The 25557-nt window shown below is 49.0% G+C and overlaps 1 protein-coding gene across 2 annotated transcripts in view; it reads right to left on the bottom strand.

Annotated features, from left to right (window-relative positions):
- Window positions 1-25557, bottom strand: part of POLE (DNA polymerase epsilon, catalytic subunit) — a 316779-nt gene that overhangs the window by 25429 nt on the left and 265793 nt on the right. For both annotated transcript variants that reach the window (XM_078667255.1, XM_078667256.1), the window contains exons 41-42: window positions 516-641; window positions 278-410 (exon numbers count right to left, since the gene is read on the bottom strand). In XM_078667255.1, coding sequence (XP_078523381.1) covers window positions 278-410; window positions 516-641 — 259 coding nt within the window. The remainder of the gene's footprint in view (window positions 1-277; window positions 411-515; window positions 642-25557) is intronic.

Genomic DNA, 25557 nt, shown 5'->3' with positions numbered 1-25557 from the left:
ACAAAGAGGCAACTTCTAGGAGAATCAAAAAACAAAACAAAAAATGTAGTGGCCAAAAGAAGGAGTAGGAGCCTTTGATGTTCCATACATCAGATGTTATTTGGTCTAGGGCTGGCCAGGACCTTCTCACCCTAGGAGGTTGGCCTCCATTCATTCTTTCATAGCTTTATCGACGTCGCATACCCACAACAGCAACAGCATACTTTTTATTTCACCTTTATAGAGCCTCGAATTGTTGCACTTTTATACGCACTTTGCCCTTTAGCTAGTCTCTCACCTCTCCGTAGAGGACGTTGGAGGGGATCTTTCCTTTAATTCCCCCATAGTTCGCTGGGTCCATCCAAAGCAAGAATTCCCAGCACCGGGAGAGGGAGATAGTAAGCGAGTGGAATATCTCTCGTGAGTGAATACTGGGAACAATGGAAAACGCAACCATAATTAGTGACTCAAGAAATATACTTTGCTCGTGTAAAGCAGACAAGCATACTGGTGTGCTCACCTCAGACGCCACTAACCTCTTTGTGATGTACTCCACGTAGGCTATGGCATCTTCAATTCTTCGCTTTTTCGTACAAAGGATGATCCTGTTAAAGTTAGCGTATATTACGGAGGAACCAAGACGCTTAAACTCTGCCACCAGCCTGAAGGAGAAGAAACATAAAAGAAAAGAGTAAGTGAGCAGGACAAGAAAAGATAGAACAACTGAGATGGGAGTACAAAGAATCAACCAACAGCAATTATGTAGGTGTGGCTTATACCCAAAAGTGCTTCTTCAGTCACTTGGCAGCCATCTAGGAAGAGTAAAATAATGGTACACTGGGGGCAATACTATTGAACACCGCTTTATAAGCAGTAAACATGTGGGATGTGGCATGCTGTAGATGAAATGTAAAATTAGAAGCCGTGTAGCACTATCTGAGGAGCTGCAAGGCGTGACTGTAGGAAGGTGGATACCAGACTATGGTTACCCCAGATTTTTTGCCTTGTGTTTAGCTGGTTTTCGACTTAGTTGGCCTGGGATCCTGCTAATCAGGGCCCCAGGCTATCTGCTCTCTCTAAAAAATGGACTCCATGTACCTTAGGTACATACCTAATTGGATATTGGACCACTCTTGTGAGTTCCTGTACAGAGTACTGTAGGTACCCAGGGCATAGGTGCACCCAAGGCCTACCAGGGGCTGCAGCATATCTTTTGCCACCCCTGGCTGGCCATCCAAATTGACACAACTGGCTGATCACTCAGCTGGGGCAAGGTCGTGTGATCACCCCTTGCTTAGATATAGTATTCCTATGTCTAACCTTATATCTGGACACATATACACCTATAAGTCACTCCTATGGCAGGCCTTAACAATCCTGAAGGCAGAGTGCTTGGTTTTATGGGAGATGGTGCTCTAGCATGAGCTGAGCCTGTCTGCAACTTTCGGAACCATGTCCTTATAGCTGTTCTAGGATATTGCCATACCATATACTCTTAAGTGCATTATGAACCTCGCGGTCAGATGCTAACTTTGGTTTGGCTTTATCAAAACATGTCGTGTAAGGTGTCATACGCTTTGGAATACTACCCCCTCGCCAGTTCTGGCGACGGGGGTAGCATTCCACCCTTCTAGAGGGAGAAGACATGTTACTTCCATTAATCCCGGTTAAAGTTAACCAGAGCCTCAGCATCAGCATCACAAAATGGATGCTGTTGCCACAGACACAAGTCTGACCTCCTGCTGCTGGGAGTCCTTCCAGCGAGTGAGGCTTGGACAATAGGTTTCCTGTCACAGGGAGGTGCTAGCACCACCCCAGACAGGCTATAGTGTATTGGGGCAGGGAGGTCTGAATGAAATGAGACACTGCCTGGGGCACACAAGGTGTCCCATGCATAGTCCAGTTCAAACTCCGGCCCCAGCTCTGGCGCGAAACTGGACAAAGGGAAAGGGGTGTAACCACCCCCTTCCTGGGTCCCACCAATAGGAGGGACCTAGCAGGTAATCCATCCCCTAGATTTGGTATATAGGTAGGAGCTGAGTCCCAAGACTTTAGATTTATCCTGACTGAAACTCTGATACGAAACTCTGGACCTTCGACATCCTACTCGACGTAGAAGACTGAAGAATCTCCCTTGTGGTCAAGGAGTGACCACCCTGTGCAAGCAGGCACCATCAAGCGCTCAACAGTTTGCTTTGTCGTTGCTCCCGCCGGAGCCCGAATACAGAGCCTGACAAGACCCGGACTTCCAGACTTCCTTCAGCCCGATCCACAGCCACCGCAAAGCTGAGACCCGTGGAGGCGACGCGAGACGTGGGACCGTCCATCTTGGAAAGCCAGCGAAACGCTTTCCATGCAGCTTCTGAGGCACCCTCGAAGCTGTGCATTGGGGATTGAGAAGCCCCAGCCCGAGCATCAACTGCACCAAAGATCACCTCTCCACACTCATCGAGTGCTGCGTGGGGCCCTTTTGCAATTTCCTGCTCGACGCGTCTGTCCGGTCACTTGCCCGTTGGCTAGTGGCCTCTGTGAAGACGAAACCCGAAATCTACACTGCTGGTCTGGTTGCTCCAGATTGGCCCTTTGCTTCCCTGCGAAGGAGAAGCCCCTCAGTCCTTGCTGGCCTGAGTAAGAAGCCCTCTTCGAATCCTGCGTGGGTTGCCTTTGCCAAGGCTTGTTGACTCCAATCCAGAAGCCGACACCGCCGACAGTGAGAGCCTTCGTGGGACAGTCCGTGCCCAGCTCATGGTCGTCGTCGACACCTCCTGGTCCACGTGGCAGCAGAGACAAGCTTCACGACATCGCCTGGTTCCTTCCTGGTTCCATCCTGGTCACTGGCTAGTGACCCAGACTCTGTCCCCTCTGCTTTCAGGTACTCCTCATCCTCGATCCGCCCTTGGATCCAACCGGACTCTTCTCTCCTGGTCGCCTGCGGCATCTTTTCTCCAAGGCTCCATAGGAATCCAAGACGAAACCCGACACACTTTGGGACCTATGCACCCGCTTCCTGTGGGTGAGGTAACGCAAGTACTTCGGTGCTCCTGTGAAGATTGACTATCCTAGTTTCAAGTGGTTAGTTCCTAGTCCAGCCGGAAGACTCCTAAATCTTTAACTTTCTAACTTTACGCACCCATTGACTCCTATGTGTGCACGCGTGTGCATTTAGGCTGCACACGCATCCCGTGGGCCTCCTGCTTCCTAACTACTGTTAGTCCAGTGTAGCCCCAGCAATTCCCAAGGCCCTAGGCCTTCCAACTGTTCGTGACGTGGTTCTTATACCACTATTTTAGTATATGGTTTAGCGGGACACCAGGGCCTATCCATATTGTGCAACTTATTGTATGTTATATTGAGTTACTTGTTATGCACTTGTGCCTCTGCCCTCATAAAGAGTTCAGAGGATTGATTTAGAAATAAATACATATATTTTGAATATATAACCTGTGTGGTGTCCTTTCATTTGGTATTAAAGGGATTGTATATGGTAAAACAGCTGGCTTCACATGCCTTCTTGTGTTTAGCCTAAGACTGCTTTTGTCCATGCTACCACTAGGATAGCTGGTCTATAAGGTTGACTTTAAAACCATCACCATAAGGGTTGTTTGGACTGGTGCAAGGTGCTCACTAGAATAGTGAACATCATATACCAGGCCAACTTCTCACATTGGTGTGCAGCGGTTGGGATTTGAGCTTGCTGTTTTACCAATTGCAATCTTTGAGATATCATTTGAAAGATCACATTAGGTACCATAGGTACATATAACACGACTTAGAATACATAAGTTCTACTGAACTTAGTTGTTGTAGACCAAAGGGCCTAGCACACCCTGACTACAACTCATAGAGAGTTTCTAGTAGAAAACACATAGTGTAAGTAGGTGCACACACCACACCTCACTAGAATCAGGTCTACCACAGGTGAGCCAAGTATGACTCTTCCTGTGGGGAGTGACCCTCCCAGGGCACCCTCTAGATATGAAATGCTCAACTTCCAAGAGATGAGACACTTGTGTACCTCAAGGAAATTGAAACAGGGTTTCAACCCTACCATTTCCCACCTAATAGAACTCCTAGAGAGGGCTGATGCTGAGAAGGCCTCTAGACAAGGTCCCTCGATTCATACAGAAGGAGTAGTTTCTGTCCTGTAACTCCAGTTCTGTAGTAGGGGTATCTCTGTTATAGTCATAATCTAGTGAATAGTCCCGCCCATGTGCGTGGACCCCGGAGCAATCAAAATTAATCTCTTAAGGAGTCGAAAAATGCAGAACTGCACAGACACTTAAGAGAGAATTTAAAGACAGATAATGCAGCCTATATCCACAGGCTACACTGTCCAGTACTTCAACTAGAAATTCCACCAAAAATCCACAAACAGCAAAGCCTGTCCAGATTTCCCCTGCTTTAACAGCAAAAACCCTCTGGAATGATAGAGAGAAAGACCTGGACAAACAAGCCCCATAGGCTGCCATTATGTGGCTCAAAACAGGATACTGAGCCTTTAAGAGAACCTTCCAGAACTTCACAGTATCCCAGAATGCACCGCAGGTCCCTTTTACTTTCAGTTCTTTTTGAAGGCGTAACAAGCCAGACCTTTAGCATTCCTTACATGAATATCTCTCTCCACCGGGGAGGAGGGCGGGCGCTTATGACTATAACAGAGATACCCCTACTACAGAACTGGAGTTACAGGACAGAAACTACTCCTTCTGTAGTAGGGGATCTCTGTGTATAGTCATAATTTAGTGAATAGAATGGCAAGCCCATCCCCACACCAAAGCGGCGGTGGAGAAAAGAGAAATAACACCACTACTGTGCGAACAAATTTCGCAGCGAAGCCTGCCCAACCTGAGCGTCTGCCCTGGCATCAGTGTCCAGGCAGTAATGCTTAGCAAAGGTATGGACTGACTTCCAAGTGGCCGCCTTGCAGATTTCTGCAATTGGAACATTACGGAGCAAAGCAGTCGTGACAGCTTTGCCCCTGGTGGAATGAGCCTTAGGTTTACCCCCTAAGGTCTTACCAGCTTTTTGGTAACACAACTGTATACAGGACACAATCCACCTAGAAATGGACTGTTTAGAGGTAGCAAGACCTGTCCTGACTGATCCATAATTGACAAACAATTGGTCTGACCTACGAATATCCTTGGTTTTATCCAGATAAAATTTCAACACCCTCCTGACACCCAGGGAATGCAGGGACCTTTCCGCTGGAGAGGAAGGATTCTGAAAAAACATAGGTAAAGTTATGGTCTGGTTAACATGAAAGTCAGATATAACTTTAGGAAGAAATTTAGGGTGAGTACGCATAACAACCTTAGCAGCATGAAATACAGTATAAGGTTCTTGGCAACACAATGCCTGAATTTCACTCACCCTCCGGGCCGATGTAATGGCCACGAGGAACGCCGCCTTCCAGGATAGGTGCTGCAACGAAGCCTTATGAATAGGTTCAAAAGGCTCCTTCATCAATCTGGACAGCACCACATTCAATTCCCATGAAGGCGAAGGAAGCCGGACAGGAGGGAACACTTTCTTCAAGCCTTCCAAAAAATCTTTGATCACAGGGATCTGAAAGAAGGAAGTCTGTGAAGGGCATTTCCTGTAGGCAGTCAAAGCAGTCAGATGAACCTTAATGGAATGGACATTAAGGCCAGACTGAGCCAGATGTAGAAGATATGGAAGGATGACATCTTCCTTACATGTCGTCGGGTCATAGTTCTTAGACTTGCACCAGATACAAAACCTCTTCCACTTGTAAGCATAAGAAGTCCTAGTGGAAGGTCGCTTAGCCTCCTTCAGAATGTCCATGCAATCCTCTGGTAGATTCAGATGGCCATATTGCACTATCTCAGGAGCCATGCCGCCAAACTCAAAGACGAGAGGTTGGGGTGCAACATCTGCCCCCCCGAACTTCGTGAGAAGGTCCGGCCTGCACGGCAGCCGTATGTGATGAAGGAGCGACCGGTGAAGTAGGTCCGTGAACCACCACTGTCTGGGCCATTCCGGGGCAATCAGGATCATCCGTGCCCTGGACGGCTGGGACAGTTTGATGAGCACCGCCGAATCAGGGGAATGGGTGGAAAAGCGTACAGAAAGCTGTTCGACCAGTTGATCCATAGCGCATTCCCCAGCGTCCCTGGTTGGTAGTACCTGGAGGCGAAGTCTCAGCATTTGCTGTTTTCGGCGGTGGCGAACAGATCTACGTCTGGAGTCCCCCACCTTGCGAAGACTTCTCCTAGCACTTCGTCGCTTATGACCCATTTGTGATTTTCCTGGATCAGTCTGCTCAGTGCGTCTGCCTGAACATTCTGCACACCTGGTAGATGAGTGGCCGTTATCGTCAGTCCTCTGGCCAGAAGCCAGTGCCAAATCGCCTGCGCCTCCTGCGACAGAGTGCGCGATCTCGACCCACCCTGCTTGTTGAGGTAATACATCGTGGTCGTATTGTCTGTCTGAACAAGCAAAGAGTTGGTCCGGAAGGACGGAAGAAAGGCCTTCAGTGCCAAGTGAACAGCTCTGAGTTCCAGGAAATTGATGTGGTACGTGGACTCCATCTGGGACCACGTCCCTTGAATCTGTAGGTCTCCGGAGTGCGCCCCCCAGCCGTGGAGAGACGCATCCGTCACAATAGTCTGCGTGGGAATGTCCTTGTGGAAGGGAACCCCTCTCAGGAGATTCCCCGCTGAACACCACCACTTCAGAGACTGAAGAGCATGCAGAGACAGTCGTATCTTGTCCAAGATCCTTTCCTCTGATCCTCCAAGCACTCCTGCAATGGTCTCATGTGCAGCCGTGCGTGTGGCGTGAGGAAGATACAAGAGGCCATCGACCCCAGTAGAGAAGACACCGTCCTCACTGTTGTAGATGGAGCGGTCATAAGAGCCTGAGCCTTCCGAAGGAGTGATAACTGTCTCTTCTCCGAAGGAGACACGCTTGCTGACAGCGTATTGATGGAGGCTCCCAAGTACTGTATGCACTGGACCGGAGTCGGGACAGACTTGGACATGTTGATGTGCAACCCCAGCTTGTTCAAGAGAACACACGTCTTCCGGAAGTGCGCTTGAGCTTCCGAGAAGGAGGAGGCCTTGATCAACCAATCGTCCAGGTACGGGTAGACAAACACCTTGTTCTTCCTTAGGTGTGCGGCTACCACTGCCATGCACTTCGAGAATGTCCTGGGCGCAGATTTCAATCCGAATGGCAGTACTGTGTACTGATAATGATTGGCGCTGACTTGGAATCGCAGGAACTTCCTGTGTTTGTGTGCAATGGGCACATGGAAGTATGCATCCTGTAGATCTATAATTTACAAAAAGGGGGTGGTGATGGACAGAGTATCTGAGTTAATCAGAACACTCCTACCCAGTCAACAGATCAGAGCTTGATCCATCACCGTTTTTTAGCTCACTGCACCATCCCAGTTTAGAACCTGGCTATATGCAAATTAGTCTGTCCCTGGCCCAGTGCATCATGGGAACAGGGCAGACCAAACTACCAAGCCAATTCTTCACTGGAAAGGAAACAAGCTTCCGGGGACCGGTTTCTGCCATTACAGCCGTCTTCGGCCCGGCTTGCTTGAATCCTGATGGTGCAATGAGCAAGGGACTCATGTCTGAGCATACCCTTCCACACTCATGGTGGCCAAAATAATTTACAAAAAGGGGGTGGTGATGGACAGAGTATCTGAGTTAATCAGAACACTCCTACCCAGTCAACAGATCAGAGCTTGATCCATCACCGTTTTTTAGCTCACTGCACCATCCCAGTTCAGAACCTGGCTATATGCAAATTAGTCTGTCCCTGGCCCAGTGCATCATGGGAACAGGGCAGACCAAACTACCAAGCCAATTCTTCACTGGAAAGGAAACAAGCTTCCGGGGACCGGTTTCTGGCATTACAGCAGTCTTCGGCCCGGCTTGCTTGAATCCTGATGGTGCAATGTAGATCTATGGCACACAGCCAGTCTCCCTGTTGCAGCTGAGGATAAATCTGATGCAACGACAGCATGCAAAACTTCTCTCTGCGAATCCACTTGTTTGCTTGTCGCAAATCCAGAATGGGCCTGAACTCGTTCTTGTCCTTCTTGCGGACCAGAAAGAACCAGGAGTACAGACCTCTTCCTCTTTGAGACAGAGGTACATCTTCTATCGCCTTTTTCCTCAACAGGATATCGGCCTCCGCCTGGAGCTCGCGCAGCTGAAACTGCGAGCTGACCGGAGGAATCGATGGAGGCGGTCCGGTGAACCGAAGACTGTATCCATTGCAAACAATATTCAGCACCCACTTGTCCTGAGTAATTTTTCTCCACTCTGCCAGAAAAAATTGGACGCTTCCCCCCACCGGAGCAGGTAACGGATGAAGGGGAAGTAACAGCTCAAGGTCGAGACCCGGCCGCGCCCTTGCTCGCTGTAGAGGACTGCTGACCTCCTCTACCCTTCTGGCGTTTCTGGAAGGGCCTCCGGAACTGCTGCTGTTGTTGCTGCTGCTGTCCCGAAGCCTGTCCTCGCCCTCGGCCCTGCGCCCCGAACCGTCTCTGGAACGGGCGGTAGGCTTTCTTTTCTTTGGGCTTCTCCAAGCCCACAGCCGTCAGAGTCTCTGCCTCCGCCTTCATGCGGGCCATCTCATCATCCGCATGGTTTCCGAACAGGGTCTCCCCCGAGAAGGGCAGATTAGCCACTCGCTGCTGGGCCTCCGGCTTGAGTGACGGGAGCCTGAGCCAAGTATGGCGTCGCTGGTTGATCCCATGGCAGTAACCATGGGCCGCCAACAGGGAACCATCCGCAGCCGCGCTGATAACCTGGTTAGAAACCAGCATTCCTTCCTTCAGGATTTCTAGGAAATCCTCCCTCTTGTCTCGTGGCAGGAGTTCCGTGAACTGCTGGAGAGATTCCCACAGGGAACGATCATACCGTCCCAGCAGAGCCGTATCGCTAGCGGTCTTCATGGCCGTAGCCGCCGTCCCACAAGCCTTCCTGCCATTAGAGTTGATCCATCGGCTCTCCTTATCCGGAGGCACGGTAGAAGACGGAGAGGTAGAATGTTGTTTTCTGGCTGCCGTCACTATAACGGAGTCCGGAACCGGGTCAGACCTTAGAAAAGCCGGGTTGGAATCCGGAGCCCTATACTTCTTCAGCAGACGGGATGGAGCAGCTCTCATTACTGCAGGCGTAAGGAACAGATCCTCCGCTGGCTCTACCAAGCCTGGCACGAGCCGTAGCAGAGGGCGAGACAAATGTTTCTTGTGAAGCGTCCCCAAAGATCACGGACGTCGTAGGTGTGGGAGCCGTCACCGTGATTCCCAATTTCACCGCACCCCTCAGGAGAACATCCTGGAACGTGCTGATGTCATCCACGGGAGACACCCTAGTCCCCGGGGAGTCTGACAAGGTCGGGGAGTAGGACCTTGTCCTGGAAAAGCCCGTGCGGGACCGTGATACGCGCCTCCTGTGGCGCAGTCTTGACCTCGTCGAGGATCTGTGACGACTGCGCGACCTCCCTCTCCGTCCGGAGCGGGAACGCGACTTCCGTGGCTTTGGTCGCCCTGCCGGTTCCACCGGGACAGGAGACTGTGGCTTGGGTGGTCCCCTCGGCCAAGGGTCCCCTTCGGAGGAGTCGGGTACCTGGGCAGGGAAACCGACCTCGGAGGAAGCGGTGGAGGCTTGTCAACCGGAAGCTGAGGTTGAGGTTGAGGCTGAGGCTGGGGCTGAGGCGGTAGAGGTGGAAGAGGAGGCGGGGTAGGGACCCGCGGAGGAAGTCCTCTCGGCAAGGAGGTGGAGGAGGAGGCGTCACTGTCCCCGGCTTAGGAGGGGTATACACCAGGGAGTACACCGAGCCCGGTGACCCGCCCTCCTTATCAGGCTGGGATGTGGGAGAGTCTCTCCTAGGCACTTGACGCCTGCCAGACGGACTCCTGGCGCCCAAACTCCTCCTGCGCCGTTCCTGCGTCGAAGAACGGCGACCCGACCCCGAGCGTCGGCCCCTCGATGTCGAACTGCGCTTCCTTGATGGCGAACGCCTGTCCCTCGACGGCGAACGCTTCCGCCTCGACGGCGATCTCTTGTGCCTCGACGGCGATCTCTTGCGCCTCGACGGCGATCGCCCCCTCGACGTCGAGGATCCCCTCGACGACGACCTTCTCCTTTTCGCCGAAGGCGAACGGCGGTGTCGTCTTCTTCCTGGAACACTCCAGGCATTTGTCAAATAATGCAGGCATATTCGACAAAAAGACTGCCCCAAAAGCACACCAAAGAAGAAATAACCAAAGTATTTTGAACAAAGTACCAAAAAACACTTGAAAAAGTGAGAAATCACAAAAACAAATACCAAAAGGGAGAGCTCAATGCTCCAGGGTCCTGCTAGCAGGAGCCGGAAAAAAGAACTGAAAGTAAAAAGGGACCTGCAGTGCATTCTGGGATACAGGGTCCTGCTAGCAGGAGCCGGAAAAAAGAACTGAAAGTAAAAGGGACCTGCAGTGCATTCTGGGATACTGTGAAGTTCTGGAAGGTTCTCTTAAAGGCACAGTATCCTGTTTTGAGCCACATAATGGCAGCCTATGGGGCTTGTCTGTCCAGGTCTTTCTCTCTATCATTCCAGAGGGTTTTTGCTGTTAAAGCAGGGGAAATCTGGACAGGCTTTCCTGTTTGTGGATTTTTGGTGGAATTTCTAGTTGAAGTACTGGACAGTGTAGCCTGTGGATATAGGCTGCATTATCTGTCTTTAAATTCTCTCTGAAGTGTCTGTGCAGTTCTGCATTTTTCGACACCGTAAGAGATTTTTGATTGCTCCGGGGTCCACGCACATGGGCGTGACTATTCACTAGATTCTGACTATACACAGAGATCCCCTACTACAGAAGAGGTCTTACCCTCTACAGATGATGCATCAGACCCCACTGTCGTAGGTGAAGAAGGGGATGAACAAGAGGAAGAATCTGAAGAAGAAGTTTTTCAAGATAGCCAGGTCCAAGTTGGGAGATCTTAGCCAGGCTAACCTAAGCCTACATGGGGCTGAGAATGGGCTAGCCCCATACGGACCTATTAGTAGACTTAACCAGGGGTATGAGAGGAGAAGGTCCCACTCAGGTGAGTCCCTCCACTCTAATGCCTCTAGGGGATCCATTACCCCTGCTCAGAGAAGGATGGCCTCTCCTGAAAGGAGAGAACATCAGGCTAGGGTGAGGGAAGCTAATCTAAGGATTGAGAGGCAAGAACTAGAAGTTGCCCTTGCCAAAGAGAAGCTTGCCTTAGCTAGAGAGCAGAAATTGGGTGGGTCACAAACCACTGGTGGCAGCAATATCCCTAAGGATAAAGACAGGCCCCATGAGAATACTAGGCACCTGAGTAAGATAGTGCCCCCCACAAATGGATAACTGCTTTGGAAAGGGCCTGCAAAGTCCAGCAGGACCCCCAGAGTCAGTGGGCAGCTATCTTGTGGCTCTCCTTTGAAGAAAAAGGCAGAGATAAGCTCCTCACAGTTAGTGGTGCGGATGCTAATAACTACCCTGTCCTGAAGAGTGCTCTAATTGATGGGTTTGGCCTAACCACTGAACAGTACAGGTTGATGTTCAGAGATACCCAGAAGACACAGACTCGGGACTGGACTGATTTTGTTGATTGTGCCACTAAGGCTCTGGAAGGTTGGTTACTGGGAAGTAAAGTTAAGGACTATACAGAATTGTATAATTTGATTATGAGAGAGCAAATCCTTAATAATTGTCAGAACCAGCTTCTACATCAACACCTGGTGGGCTCTGATCTGACCTCTCCCCAAGAATTGGGTAAGAAGGCAGACAAATAGGTCCGAACCAGGATTAGGACTAGAAATCAGGGTGGTGACCAGAAGAAAGATTCTACCAAGCCTCAAGAAAAAGGTGGGGATAAATCAAAAGACAAGTCCTCCGCAGGGCCCCAAAACTCCACTGGTGGGGGTGGGTCCCAAAACACTTTCTCTAACCAAATGAAACCTTATTGCCATGTCTGTAAACAGCCTGGCCACTGGAAAACTGACAGCAGTTGCCCAAGGGCCAACAATAAGGAAAACATTCCCCCAAGTAATACTCCCAGGCCTCCTGTTACTGTTAGTAGAAATCCCCCAGGTGGTGGGAGTGCCCCCAAGAATTTGGCTGGGTTTACCTTGGGAACTCATGTGGACTCTGGCCTAACCAGGTCCCCTAACATAGCTACTCTGGTCTGTGAAGATGGCATGGGGTTTGCCAACTTCACTGCTTGTCCCAACACTTTGGGCAAGTACAGACAGGAGCCCCACATCAATGGCCAGAAAGTTGAAGCCTACCGAGACACAGGGCCTAGCATCACTATGGTGACTGACAGTCTAGTCCCCTCAGGACAACTTTTACCTGGGTTCACCTATCAGGTGACCAACATGGAGTGCAGAAAGATCATCCCATGGCAGTAGTAAATCTCAGCTGGGGAGGTGTCACTGGCCCCAAGAGAGTGGCAGTGTCTACAAACTTGCCTGTAGATTGTCTACTGGGAAATGATCTAGAGATCTCAGCCTAGGCGGGGGTAGAACAAAAAACCCATTCCAAAATGGTAGGCCTTCCAGAAAAGGTTAGTGGGGCTGTGATGGCTACAGCCCCAGCTCAAGCAGAATTCCTTCCTAAAGAGGTTGGAATGGCTGTGATGGTCACCGCCCAGGCTCATGCAGACTTCCCTGAAAAGGTTGGCAGGGCTGTGATGGTCACAGCCCACACCCAAACAGAGTACCTTCCAGAAAAGGTTGGTAGGGCTGTGATGGTCACAGCCCAAACTCACAGATTTTAGTGTTGTGAAGCCTGAAACTATGGATCACTCCACTCAGACAGAGAGCATTGGGGAGGAAGGCATGTCTCCCTCCCACCAGACATTAGGTGAGAGTCAGCCTCCTCAGGGAACTGACCCTACCCCTTGTGAAGGAACTGCCCCAGAGGTAGTCAGGCCTGGCCTGGCAGAGCCCCTGATGTCAGTGGACCCTTCCAAGGTGGGACCCAGTCTGGAGCAGGTAACCTGACCCTCTCTACCCTGCCTCAGTCAGCCCAGGGCTGTAGAGGTCCGGGAGGCCAGTGGACCCCAAAGGGCCCCCTGTCCACAAGAACACCCCCATCAGCAGATTAGGGGCACCAAAGCTAGCAGCCCTAGCAAGGTGAAAATGTCAAAAACTCGTGAGGGATCTCCCTTACACCTAGTTCGGAACCTCCCCCAGAGAGACACTGTTGGGCACAGCCAAACATGGGACCCAAAGGGCCCAAACCTGACCTGTCCCTCCAGTAAGCCAACAAAAGGGACCCAGCCTCCAGCTGTAGGCAGCCAGAGGTTGACCCTGAGAGCACAGTGCAACTCAGTCATGGAAAGAAAGGCATCCATGGTGGATAGTGATTGGAGGAAGCTGAGCCCTACATTAGTGGAGCCTCACTTTAGTACTCCATCTCAACACCAGCCTTTTACTTTGCCAAAACACACCACAGGTAGAGATTCCCAATGGTGGACACCCTCTGATACGCCTAGGGTGAGGGATTGCTTAGTGGACCATGAGACAGGGGGTAACCATGCTAGTGCAGGTAATTCCTTATATGGCCATTTAGGCAATATAGGCTTACCTGGTCAAGGATAGCCTCATCTCCTTTCGTTGGGGGTGAGGGGGGTTGTGTAGGAAGGTGGATACCTGACTATAGTTACCCAAGATTTGTTGCCTTGTGTTTAGCTAGTTTTCGACTTAGTTGGCCTGGGATCCTGCTTATCAGGGCCCCAGGCTATCTGCTCTCTCTATAAAATGGACTCCATGTACCTTAGGTACATACCTAATTGGATATTGGGCCACTCTTGTGAGTTCCTGTACAGAGTACTGTAGGTACCCAGGGCATAGGTGCACCCAAGGCCTACCAGGGGCTGCAGCATATCTTTTGCCACCCCTGGCTGGCCATCCAAATTGACATAACTGGCTGATCACTCAGCTGGGGCAAGGTCGTGTGATCACCCCTTGCTTAGATATAGTATTCCTATGTCTAACCTTATATCTAGACACATATACACCTATAAGTCACTCCTATGGCAGGCCTTAACAATCCTGAAGGCAGAGTGCTTGGTTTTATGCGAGATGGTGCTCTAGCATGAGCTGAGCCTGTCTGCAGCTTTCGGAACCATGTCCTTATAGCTGTTCTAGGATATTGCCATACCATATACTCTTAAGTGCATTATGAACCTCGCGGTCAGATGCTAACTTTGGTTTGGCTTTATCAAAACATGTCGTGTAAGGTGTCATACGCTTTGGAATACTACCCCCTCGCCAGTTCTGGCGACGGGGGTAGCATTCCACCCTTCTAGAGGGAGAAGACATGTTACTTCCATTAATCCCGGTTAAAGTTAACCAGAGCCTCAACATCACAAAATGGATGCTGCTGCCACAGACACAAGTCTGACCTCCTGCTGCTGGGAGTCCTTCCAGCGAGGGAGGCTTGGACAATAGGTTTCCTGTCACAGAGAGGTGCTAGCACCACCCCAGACAGCTATAGTGTATTCGGGCAGGGAGGGCTGAATGAAATGAGACACTGCCTGGGGCACACAAGGTGTCCCATGCATAGTCCAGTTCAAACCAGTGCTGGGACACTCCAGCCCCAGCTCTGGCGTGAAACTGGACAAAGGGAAAGGGGTGTAACCACCCCCTTCCTGGGTCCCACCCATAGGAGGGACCTAGCAGGTAATCCAGTCCCTAGATTTGGTATATAGGTAGGAGCTGAGTCCCAAGACTTTAGATTTATCCTGACTGAAACTCTGATACGAAACTCTGGACCTTTGACATCCTACTCGACGTAGAAGACTGAAGAATCTCCCTTGTAGTCAAGGAGTGACCACCCTGTGCAAGCAGGCACCATCAAGCGCTCAACGGTTTGCTTTGTCGTTGCTCCCGCCGGAGCCCAGACACAGAGCCTGACAAGACCCGGACTTCCAGACTTTTTTTCAGCCCGATCCACAGCAAAGCTGAGACCCGTGGAGGCGACGCGAGAGGTGGGACCGGCCATCTTGGAAAGCCAGTGAAACGCTTTCCGAGCAGCTTCTGAGGCACCCTCTTAGTTGTGCTTTGGGGATTGAGAAGCCCCAGCTCAGAGCATCAACTGCACCAAAGATCACCTCTCCACACTCATCGAGTGCTGCGTAGGGCCCTTTTGCATTTTCCTGCTTGACGCGTCTGTCCGGTCGTTATTATGCCGGGAGCTGCCGCCGAAATTTGAGTGTACATCGTGCTAAGTGGTTGCTGAATTGAAGTGCCCTTTGTATGTCTATATCCTTATTGCCTGTATTTACATATTTTGAGCCCTGAGATTATCCTTGTGCCAGGGGCACACTACTGTGTGTGACCAAACTCCTTTCACTCGGGTTGGAATAACTTGGTGAACAGTTTATCCTCATCATTTGTGGGATACCTTGGGACGACGCTCCCTTTCCCTGGGATCCGTTACTCGTTTGGTTGACTGCATAATTACTTTTGCTGGCTTACACACTCTTGGGACACCCTTCTTTAAATTTGAATTGCCCTGACGAAGTTCCGCCTAGGAACGAAACGCGTTGGCTGTGCAACTTGTTTGGCATAATTGCCACAATAAAGAACTTAACATTTTGGACTAAAGAAGATTTCTCGCTTATATTTGAATGAGTGCGCCTTCCATCTGAAGAAATTTGTTGACCTTTTTTGTGCCTTGTGGCGACGGGCACGGGAAGTGTGCTGCACCGGATTTACACTTATTATATTTATGTTATGGTTGTGCTGAACCTTGGTCAGGTCGTCTGTTCCGTAATTTCTGTATCTGCGTGTGTCCGGTCACTTGCCAGTGGGCTAGTGGCCTCTGTGACGACGAAACCCGAAATCTACACTGCTGGTCTGGTCGCTCCAGACTGGCCCTTGCTTCCCTGCGAAGGAGAAGCCCCTCAGTCCTTGCTGGCCTGAGTAAGAAGCCCTCTTCGAATCCTGCGTGGGTTGCCTTTGCCAAGGCTTGTTGACTCCAATCCGGAAACCGACACCGCCGACCGTGAGAGCCTTCGTGGGACAGTCCTCCTGGTCCACGTGGCAGCAGAGACAAGCTTCACGACATCGCCTGATTGCTTCCCGACATCGCCTGGTTCCTTCCTGGTTCCATCCTGGTCACTGGCTAGTGACCCAGACTCTGTCCCCTCTGCTTTCAGGTACTCCTCATCCTCGATCCGCCCTTGGATCCAACTGGACTCTTCTCTCCTGGTCGCCTGCGGCATCTTTTCTCCAAGGCTCCATAGGAATAAACTACGAAACCCGAAACACTTTGGGACCTATGCACCCGCTTCCTGTGGGTGAGGTAACGCGAGTACTTCGGTGCTCCTGTGAAGATTGACTATCCTAGTTTCAAGTGGTTAGTTCCTAGTCCAGTCGGAAGACTCCTAAATCTTTAACTTTCTAACTTTACGCACCCATTGACTCCTATGTGTGCACGCGTGTGCATTTGCTCTTGAGAAGCAAAGAGCTTGTATTAGTGTGCCCACTACCCTGGCCCTACCGAATGTATCTACTCTCGACGCCTCCCCTTTGGACACCCTGGATTCTTTCCCACCTCTAGAATTGCAGGATCTTGAAGTACTGCTTAAAAAGATCAAATCTGGTTCCCCTTTGGATACTTGCCCTTTGAAAATCATCAAGCAGTGTGGGGAGTCCCTCCTACCACCATTGCTAGAAATTATGAACCTAGCAATAAGAGATGGTGTCTTACCCTTGGAATGGAAGAAAGCAGTAGTAAAACCTCTGCTAAAGAAGGCCTCCCTTGATCCGGAAGTCCTGAAAAACTTCCGACCAATCTCGCTGCTTCCCGCCCCTGCGAAGATGCTTGAGGCACATCTAAATAAGCATCTCGCCGCTTTTGTAGAAAGCTCGGGCTGTCTTGACTCTTCTCAGCATGGATTCAGGAGGGAACACAGCACCGAGTCGGCCCTCACTGTCGTGCTTGATAACATCCGCTCGACAGTGGATAGAGGCCAGACCACCCTCCTGGTCCTGCTAGATCTAACTGCTGCCTTTGACACCCTCTCTCCCTCAGTTCTTTCATCTCGTCTGAGGGATGTGGGGGTGAGGGACGCAGCTTTGGATCTTCTAACCTCCTTCCTTACTGGGAGGGAACAGAGAGTCAAGATGGGTGAGTTTCTATCTCCATCCCAGTCTGTGCTATGTGGGGTCCCACAAGGGTCGGCTCTTAGCCCGACCCTATTTAACATCTATGTGACCCCACTGGCCAGACTTATAAGAACTTTCGGGATGGAGGTAGTTTCCTATGCTGACGACACCCAAATACTCGTCTCTCTCTCCCATTCAGATGTGCAGACCGCCTCCAAATTTAGATCATGTATGGAGGCGGTTGGTCACTGGATGATACAGAACTCCCTTAAACTGAATGGGGAGAAGACTGAGGTGATGGTGTTTGGTGGGAACGAAAACATCTGGTCTTCTAGTTGGTGGCCTGATTCACTTGGAGTGTGTCCCTCCCCCACTATATCTGCAAAGAATCTTGGGGTGATGGTAGATCCTGCCCTGGATATGAGCAGACAGGTGAGTAGGACCATCTCCACCTGTTGGGGTCTTATCCATACCTTGCGAAGGATCAGGAAATATCTTTCTGCGCAGTCCAGAAAGCAAATCGCTGTCGCGCTCATCAGCTCTCGCCTGGACTACTGCAATGCGCTGTATGCGGGGCTAAATAAGACCCTCCTGCAGCGCTTGCAGGTAGTCCAGAATGCCGCGGCCAGATTTGTCCTGGATGCTCCTAGTCGCTCATCGGCCACTCTGGCCAGAAAAACATTGCATTGGCTCTCTGTAGAGTACCGAGTACGCTTCAAGGTCCTGTGCATGACATACAGGGCCATTGCAAGAAACTGTGTCTCTGGAGTGGGCTCTATCATCTCCCCCTACATCCCTGGAAGGAATTTGCGTTCCTCCGGGAAATTGCTTTTGTCAGTCCCTCAGGTGCGAAGAGCAAAATGGGGTGGTAGGGCTTTTTCCACTCTAGCTCCTAAATGGTGGAACGATCTTCCCCTGGATCTAAGGTCCCTACCCTCCCTGCAGACTTTCCGCGGTACCTTAAAAACTCGCCTTTTTCTGAAAGCCTATGTGTAATGATGATTGATTCAGACTTTCGATATTATTGTTAGGCGCCTTGATACCTGCGGGTTATTGTTTTTTGCGCAATATAAATTTTTATCAATCAATCAATCAATCAATTTAGACTCAGCACACGCATCCCGTGGGCCTCCTGCTTCCTAACTACTGTTAGTCCAGTGTAGCCCCAGCGATTCCCAAGGCCCGAGGCCTTCCAACTGTTCGTGACGTGGTTCTTCTACCACTATTTTAGTATATGGTTTAGCAGGCCACCAGGGCCTATCCATATTGTGCAACTTATTTGTTATATTGAGTTACTTGTTATGCACTTGTGCCTCTGCCCTCATAAAGAGTTCAGAGGATTGATTTAGAAATAAATACATATATTTTGAATATATAACCCGTCTGGTGTCCTTTCATTTGGTATTAAAGGGATTGCATATGGTAAAACAGCTGGCTTCACATGCCCTCTTGAGTTTAGACTAATACTGCTTTGTCCATGCTACCACTAGGATAGCTGGTCTATAAGGTAGACTTTACAACCATCACCATAAGGGTTGTTTGGACTGGTGCAAGGTGCTCACTAGAATAGTGAGCATCATATACCAGGCCAACTTCTCACAGTGACAAAAAATATTAAACCTAAATAAGGGAAGAACTTAAAGGGGTGCTATAAAAGGAGAAAATGGAAAATCAAAGGACCTGCCAGTAAAGGCTTAACTTCAGGCAGCTCTGTGTAAGGCACAAAGCTGCCACTCAGGCCTATAGAGCCACTGGCGCAAGTGGGTTAACCCGCTGCACATACCATATATAGTCATAGTTAGGAAGAGGTGTGGCGCCGCGGCCAGGGCGACTGACGCTGGAATCTGGGGATCACGGTTCGATCCCTGGCTCCGACGGCAGGTTAGCCCAGCACCATGTGACTCTGGGCAATAGCTTGCTTAATCTTCCCGACGGCCCCCAGCGCCTAGAGACCCTAACGGGTGATTGTGCGCTTTACAAATGTGGATTATATATATATATATATATATATATATATATATATATATATATATATATATTATGGGTGGAAAATGAAAGTGAACGCCAAATGGTTAAAGTTGGTGATCCAAAGCCTTCTATGCATGGATATGTAGTATACAGTATAACCTTAGGGGAAGTGAACTGGCCTCTACCTTTCCTCTCCATCTTGATTTTGATCATATGTACTCTACAATTACAAAAATGATACAAAATTATAGCTGGCAACACAATATACAAACCCTCCTAAGAGAGTCTAGAAAGGATTATCATGGTCCAAATCTTCTACACCCCAAGGTTGATTAATAGATGGTAACCAACACCAAAAACTATCTACAACAGTTATCTGTTTTATCCCATGTCAGGGCTCGAAAAATAAAAAAATTGTTACTAGACCTGCAGGTCTAGTAACTTCAAAAGTCTACTCGACCTAACTGTAATGCACTTGACCTATGTGAGCAAATGTGGCAATTGACAAGAATTAAAGGCATTTTTATTGTTCGTTTACTTTGTGAGGAATAAAGATACCTTTAAATATTGGTATCTGGTCACATTTGCTCTGCTTTCAGAAACAGAGGTCAAAAGTCAGTTTGTCTTTCTATTCGAGAGAAAGGGCGAGTAGGACCTGAGAATAGCTCGCCCTAATTAAATCTGGCTTGCACATGCGAGCGTAACAAAATACTCGCCTGCAACCTTTAACACTGCTTTACTATGGTTGGAACAATAAAGCAAGGCCTACTGTCTGTGTCATAACTTTTCATAACACATCAGACTTATGACATTGGATATAAAATTTCTCGCTGAACCGAAAATCAGCCTTATAGCCTTTTTCATTGGCTTATCACCATAAATAATTCAGACCTACCATATTGAGCACAGGCTTTCCCAAAAAAACTATCATCAGACATACAGTCTTAAAAAAATGCATTATAAATTATGCTGGCATGAAATTATTCTGTGCCAGAACGCCTCATGGGGTCCCTTTAGGGATCATTTATTGCTCCAACCCTCCTCAACATTTGAATGGACTTGTTTGGTTTAATCATGGGAAACTCTGGCATAATTCTACAAATACAGTACGATCAAATACACTGATGATAAACAACTGTACTTAAACACAATAAAACTTTCATGCCATCACCTTAAGAACCTAACGATCAACTTCAAGCCTGGAGGAAAGAAGTTTCTGCTCAAACTCAGAAAAAACAGATCCACCTTTTTTGCCGAAGAGATGGAAATGGATTATGTCTCTTTTGAACCTACCCAACCTCATTGGCTTCTCGGCTGCGATTAGTCGAATCATGTTGATTGACCATGGACCCTACACTTCAATTTATCCAACAGACTAACAAAACAAGACAGCATGTCATACCCAGATTAGACTTCAGGGACACCATACTTGGTCTTACCACAACCACAGACTATCATTGGCACTTTTATTTATATTTAATTAATTAAAACGTTAAAAATTCACATTGCCATTCCCTTAATAAATGTTTGTGATTTGGGTGTCATTTTTTAAAATTTTACTCTATTTTCGTAATTAGGGTGGAGATTTCTATTGTTTTGCATTTTTTTTAAATTAGTTTGGTACTACATAAATAGCTTTGCACATTGTCCTAAATTAAGCCTGCCTGCTCTGTGCCATAGCTACCAGGGGATTGAGCTCAGGTTAATTTACTGACTATTAAGGCTCACACTGACAAGGGTTGCAATTCTTTGAAGTGGGCAGTTGTCAACGCTAAATAATTATATAGCTATAGATATCAAAATGATACTATTTTACTGAGTAGATGGGTAGGCTAAGTAAACAGAGGAGTAAAGGGGATGCTGTACTTATGCAGACATCTCTATTTGTAAGCCTTTTAAAAAATATCTTGTGCATCAAATTACTAAAAACCTATAACCCCACTCACATTTTTAGCCATCTGGTTTCATATCTGCATTAACATCTCAATGCTTGTTTACTTCGGTCTTCTCTTAAGGAAAAGTGTTAAATTCAATAGCTCCTAATCCATCAAGATAGCGTTCAGGTGTGCCACCCTTTTGTCAAATAAGGAATGTAAGCGCTCTACTTGCTCATTAGAACTCAGTGGCGAAGCTGCAATTGCTCTCTATGGAGTAAACTTGACCGGAAGCTGTAGATGTTGAAGGTACATGTTTCAGTCCGCATGCCACATCTTTCTAAGTTAGTAAAACATTATTTCAGGACTCATAGAAATGGAGTCAAAGACATGTCAAAGTAAAGAGGTAAATCATTACTATTTAGCTATTCTTCTGATTTAATGGGGAGGAGGGAAGGTTATTTATTAACCTTGGGAAACCACTGATGAAGAACTAGATTACAAGTCATGGGAGCATCTTTGATATTCATCAATATTAGAATTTAAAAAAGAAAGCTCATCCTAACAGATGGAAAGTAAACGATGAGCATAGGGGAAGAATTAACAGTGAGAAATTAGTAACATGAAAACATTACAAACAGACACCTATAATCGGAGGGTATTGATTCTCATGTCATAATCTAGGTAATAAAGTTTGACAAGGTGTAATAGTTCTACAGTGACTGCGTTGCAAATTTCAATGAAAGGGACATTCCTCATAAGATCAGCAGTTGCTGCCATACGCCTAGTACAATGAGAAATAGGTTTAGAAGACAGTGGTCTAGTAAGTTTCTGATATATCTTTATATACATTATTTTCAAAATGACAAAACCATAGAAGTAGCTCTGAAAATAACTGATGAGGCAGGTTTGTCAATGTAAACTTGTAATGTGAACGTCTGAGAGATGCATAGTGAGATACATTGTCAAGTTCACATACCTTTGGTAACGCTCTTTCAGGTGGATACTCTAACTGCAGATTCCTTACCTTAGAATACTTCCCATATGCCCATCTGGACCCAGAAACCCTTTTACGCAGCGGTGCTCTTGTGCACTGCTAGATGGAGCTGTGTGGCTTTGAGATGACTCCACACCGTGCAGGAAAGGATGGAGTGGGGCCACATATAACCGGCACCCTGAGGGCTGAAGTCTGTTTTTTTAGGTTTCGCCTAAGTGAAAGCTGCGCACTGCGCAGCTTTTTCACACAGGTGAAAACCTAATGAGAATAATATGTGGCTTTGGAATACGCCCTCTGTTCCATTGGCTAGCTCCATAAATGGAGGCTAGCCATTGGAACAGAGATCTGTCCGTCATGGCCGGACCAGATTCGTGGGCGTTCCCGCGATTTCTTCCCTCTCCACCCTTTTCTGATCGTCATCGTGGCCGTGGGCGGGGTTTTTTTTGGGGCGTCCAGGTTTGTTTTGGCCATTCCGCGGCCGACCGCCGCCGGAGGAAGTCCAGGTGAGTGCTTGTTTTTTTCCTTGCCTTCCCGCCCCCCCTTCCGCTGTCCCCCCCCCCCCCCCCCACCCCCCTCCGCTGTCCGTGTTTCTTGTTTCTTAAGTACACAAAGTCTTTGGCAAGCTGTACGCCCCCTCCCGCTGTCCGTTCCCGCCCCCTGCTGTCCGTGTGCCAGTGCTTCTTGTTTCTTAAGTACACAAAGTGTTTGGCAAGCTATACGTTTTCCACAAGCCCGTGCCAGCAAGGCCGAGCCCTCGCGTCAGTGTGCACTCATACCTTCCAAATAAAGGAAGTGGGGAAGTAACACCTCCCGGGCGGACGCTGCTGTTCACCGAGAGCCACACGCGGCTTTCAGGCAGGAAGAGCAGCGAGGCCAGGGCGCTGGAGTGTCATTACCCTGCACCAGCGCTGGGGGCCGTGCAGACTCGGAGGAAGAGCGAGACACATACAAACTTCCCGGCGGCGTGCTTAGGTGAAGGGGAGGAGCCGTGCACAACGTACACTGGAGCACCGCCGAGGACAGGGGACGTGGAGAGCCGTCACGGGGTAGGATATCTGGGGAGCAGGACAGCTCTGGAAGCGCAGAGGGCCCCGGCTCGTTCGTAGGCCCCGGCGGCGTCCTCTGCTTGAGCTGCGACGTGGCTAGCCTGGGTCTTTCCCCGAAGCCCAGTTGCTGCCAGCCTTGTTACTCCGGGTTTACGGCGGGGGAGGGGCCTCATGTTTCCTTCTCGGAGAGCGCCCACCTTTAACTCAAATCCCGGAGTCGTGTGGGGCAAAATGGCCGCGGCCGTGGCCTATGGCGCAGCGGCACCCCCTCTCTCTACCCGCCCCCACCCGTACCCCCCCCCGAGAGGTGGAGGTGGTGCGGGGAGCTGGATCCCGAAGAGATCCAGAACCAGCTGCAGAAAACACGCTGGGAGCTGTGCAACCGCAGAAAGATCCTGATTAGGAATTTACCACAGGACTGCAGCAGCCAGGTATGTGTTGGAGTCGATCGATGTAGTCAGTGCTAGAAGAGGAGTGGGTTAAACTACCAGCGCCAGGCATTACTTGCAGCTCCAGGTTCTAGTGGTAGTGGGGGGAACTGGATCTCAAGGGGTCTCGAGAGAGCATTAAGTACCATGTGCCTGCAAGTGAGGGAGCATAACCTGCAATATAAAGTGGTCGAGAACTGGGATACCGGGTGTTTACAGGAGTAGACCACTACTTTTAGAAGAAGAAGAATCCAGATATTACTCTTAGAGATTTGCCCTTCCTATTGTATTGGAGACCTGTAGGGAAGCTGCTTGTAAGTCAGGATATTTGCACTTAAGAAGCACTAGCTATGGCACTACACAATTAACGAGGCCATTCCGTTTGACTAGATATTCATGGGTTAATAACTGCAACGCTGGGCACCGAGAAAGTTGAATTATTTGCAGCGCAATGCAATCACTCTAAGTCAAATAGGGGGGCTACAATATCACGTGTATCTTAGTGTAACTACCAGCACCACGGTATTCGTGTAGGGGATGCTACTTGAGAACGTTATCCTCGTGGGCCTCCTGCAGGACTGCTCCTTGCAGCACTAAATACACAGAAGACACTCGCTGCAGTACTGAGCAAAGCATATCGACAGTAGGTCTTTTTTTGAGCAACCAGAGTTGCTTCTTTGGTATCTACAGGAATACCATCTACAACCATGGGTACTCACGCTGGTACTTTCTGCAGCACTGTGCAGCAACCAGTGCTTGAAACTAAAGTATAGATTAACTAATGGGTAAACTCTGTCTAAATATGTGGGCCTTTCCTTGTTCTCCTAGGTGCTGGTCAGATGGTTTTGCTTACATGAATCCCAAACTGTCGAAATGGCTGCCACTCTCCCTACAGAATCTCCCCTTCCTGGTCTGCTGTGTCCGCTCTGCTAGCACAGTGTGCTACTCTGTATTGTAATGTATAAGACCTTTTTCTAACATGTGCTCTGCATAAATCCTGCATAATATTGTTATTAAAGGAACCGCTAATTTGTTTAGATTGCACATTTTGACCGTTCTCCTTGCCCATGGCTGAGTAAAACAGAAGAGTAGAAGAGATTTAAAACCTGTATTGTTCCTATTCGGAAATGGACAGTCAGCAATGTTTGATCAATGGCTAGGGGTTCTACACAAGTAACTTACTGTTCGATATGTCAGGTTTGATTGTGCAGCTGTGCTTGATGGATTCTTACCAATCCTTTAAAACAGAAGTGCCTTTCACGCAGCCCCCTCCCGCTGTCCGTGCCTTTCCCGCACCCCCCTCCCGCTGTCCGTGCCTTTCCCGCACCCCCTCCCGCTGTCCGTGCCTTTCCCGCCCCCCCTCCCGCTGTCCGTGCCTTTCCCGCCCCCCTCCCGCTGTCCGTGTCTCTCCCGCCCCCCTCCCGCTGTCCGTGTCTTTCCTGCCCCCCCTCCCGCTGTCCGTGCCTTTCCTTGTTCTCCTAGGTGCTGGTCAGATGGTTTTGCTTACATGGATCCCAAACTGTCGAAATGGCTGCCACTCTCCCTACAGAATCTCCCCTTCCTGGTCTGCTGAGTCCGCTCTGCTAGCACAGTGTGCTACTCTGTATTGTAATGTATAAGACCTTTTTCTAACATGTGCTCTGCATAAATCCTGCATAATGTTGTTATTAAAGGAACCGCTAATTTGTTTAGATTGCACATATTGACCGTTCTCCTCGCCCATGGCTGAGTAAAACAGAAGAGTAGAAGAGATTTAAAACCTGTATTGTTCCAGCAATAAACTTTGAAAAACGCATTGGTAGATTAGGGTACTTTGCTAAACGTTTATGCATGTCTCTTAGTTAGCAATGTTATTTGGTGCTTGAAAAGCGGCATATTGCAAAACCTTTCCACGGTTGCCAGCAAGTGGGTTTGGTGAGTGTGCCTCTAAAGAGCAGCAGAGGAGAAACTGACTGGGCTACCATGGGAACAGATCATAAGATTTAAATAGTCATGTGCGCTCATCAAGATTTCCAGTGGAGTCGGTCGCGCGGGCCATACTGCAGCTCCTCACTTACGCAACACCCCCGCTCTAAATGGATGTGGCTGCCAGTTATTCACTACCTGAAAGCAAGACACTGAAGTTTGGATCGAAGGTTGGG

The sequence above is a fragment of the Lissotriton helveticus genome, chromosome 11, assembly GCF_964261635.1.
Source record: "Lissotriton helveticus chromosome 11, aLisHel1.1, whole genome shotgun sequence".
NCBI classification, from domain to species: Eukaryota; Metazoa; Chordata; class Amphibia; order Caudata; family Salamandridae; genus Lissotriton; species Lissotriton helveticus.
Note: the sequence above shows the minus strand (reverse complement) of the source record. Positions and strands in the feature narration are given on the sequence as shown.